Genomic DNA, 1406 nt, shown 5'->3' with positions numbered 1-1406 from the left:
ACACACACACACACACACACACACACACACACACACACACACACACACACATATATATATATATATATAATAATATTATATAAATTATATATATATTCTAAGCAATTATTATTTTCATGCTCCTACGTTGGCTCCCATCTAATTATATAAACGAGATGCTGCAATTATTTTTAATAGATGTATTCAGCAACGGTATAACTGATTAGTTATTATAAAAGATTATCGGTGAATAGCGACCTAAGGAGAATCGATAAAGGAATTCTGCAGTACGTTACTGATTATTAACGTGGTTTACTTATGAGATACGCGAAACAGACGTTCTTGCTGTGTTCATACACAACGGGAAGGGCTGCCATGATTAAGCTACGTGCTGGAGAGTGAACTGCTCTGTCCAGTCTGGGATTTCTACGCGTTGACTATATATATATATATTAGTTTCGGACGGTTTGACTGTGATTCGCGGCGTCTCTGGCAGATATGATGACCCAATGTTCTGGAGTAAGCTTCGATACGCATTACCGGCTGTACGTGCAGAGAAGCCGCTGCCAGACGATCCGCCACCCGCGTACGAACCACCGACGGCAGAGATGGCCGCCAGGGTGCGCCACGATATTTACCTCAACGAAATCGTCGATAGGCCGGGTGTTCAAGGATCGAGTGCAACAGATGACGGTAACGTTAATCAATTTTAAAAATGCGGGAAAAAAAGTACTTGAAATTTCGATGCGTGTTAACGTGTAATACCGAGCTATACGTCCTATGTACGCCTATGTAGGCCTATGTCTAGGCCGGAATAGGACGTACGACGGTTAAGAAAAATCAGAAACTACTTATTTAACGAAAACGTACGTGCTAGTGATTTGTGACTGTCGTACTATAACGACACAAAGCGAATCTGGCCCTATACTCCAATAAAATTACGGAAACTAAGCGTCTGTAGTTGGCGGGTGGTGTTAAGACGAGACTGCATGGCTGTGCTAAATACTGAATATATGTAAAAACTGTATAAGATTTATAATAAAATAACATGTTGATGATAAACATTTCTTCAATTATCGTTACTCGTTACTTTCACTGCCATCTATCTGCTCTAGTGCGTTTGTAGTAACTATATATCATTAGAATAGATACTACTAGTACTATGTACTATGTACTTCATACATTGGTTGCAATATTTTCGGATATAGGCCCTAATAACTTTTTTGATTTGAAATAAGAAAAAATTTCTTATATCGGCCAATAAGATTATAAAATCAAACTGGTATTCACAAGAATTTAGCTCGCAATATAAAGAATATTGTTCCTATATTTTCATACACCAGCGCTAAACGTCGCGTAAAACCTGAATGCACATTAGTACCCTAGCTGTGCCGTAGGTCGAGACAAAGGCCACCAAGATCGGAAAC

General features: G+C 39.0%; 1 protein-coding gene across 1 annotated transcript in view; it reads left to right on the top strand.

Annotated features, from left to right (window-relative positions):
- The window catches only part of LOC106807798, a 14082-nt gene extending 13041 nt beyond the window's left edge, over window positions 1-1041 (top strand). The window contains exon 13 of the mRNA XM_014810252.1: window positions 476-1041. Within this exon, the coding sequence (XP_014665738.1) occupies window positions 476-692 (217 nt within the window). The 3' untranslated portion in view covers window positions 693-1041. The remainder of the gene's footprint in view (window positions 1-475) is intronic.
- The last annotated feature ends 365 nt before the right edge of the window (window positions 1042-1406 follow it).

Source organism: Priapulus caudatus, unplaced genomic scaffold (genome assembly GCF_000485595.1).
Source record: "Priapulus caudatus unplaced genomic scaffold, Priapulus_caudatus-5.0.1 Scaffold235, whole genome shotgun sequence".
Taxonomy (NCBI): Eukaryota; Metazoa; Priapulida; class Priapulimorpha; order Priapulimorphida; family Priapulidae; genus Priapulus; species Priapulus caudatus.
The sequence above is the reverse complement of the archived record's forward strand: the minus strand, read 5'-3'. Positions and strand labels throughout refer to the sequence as shown.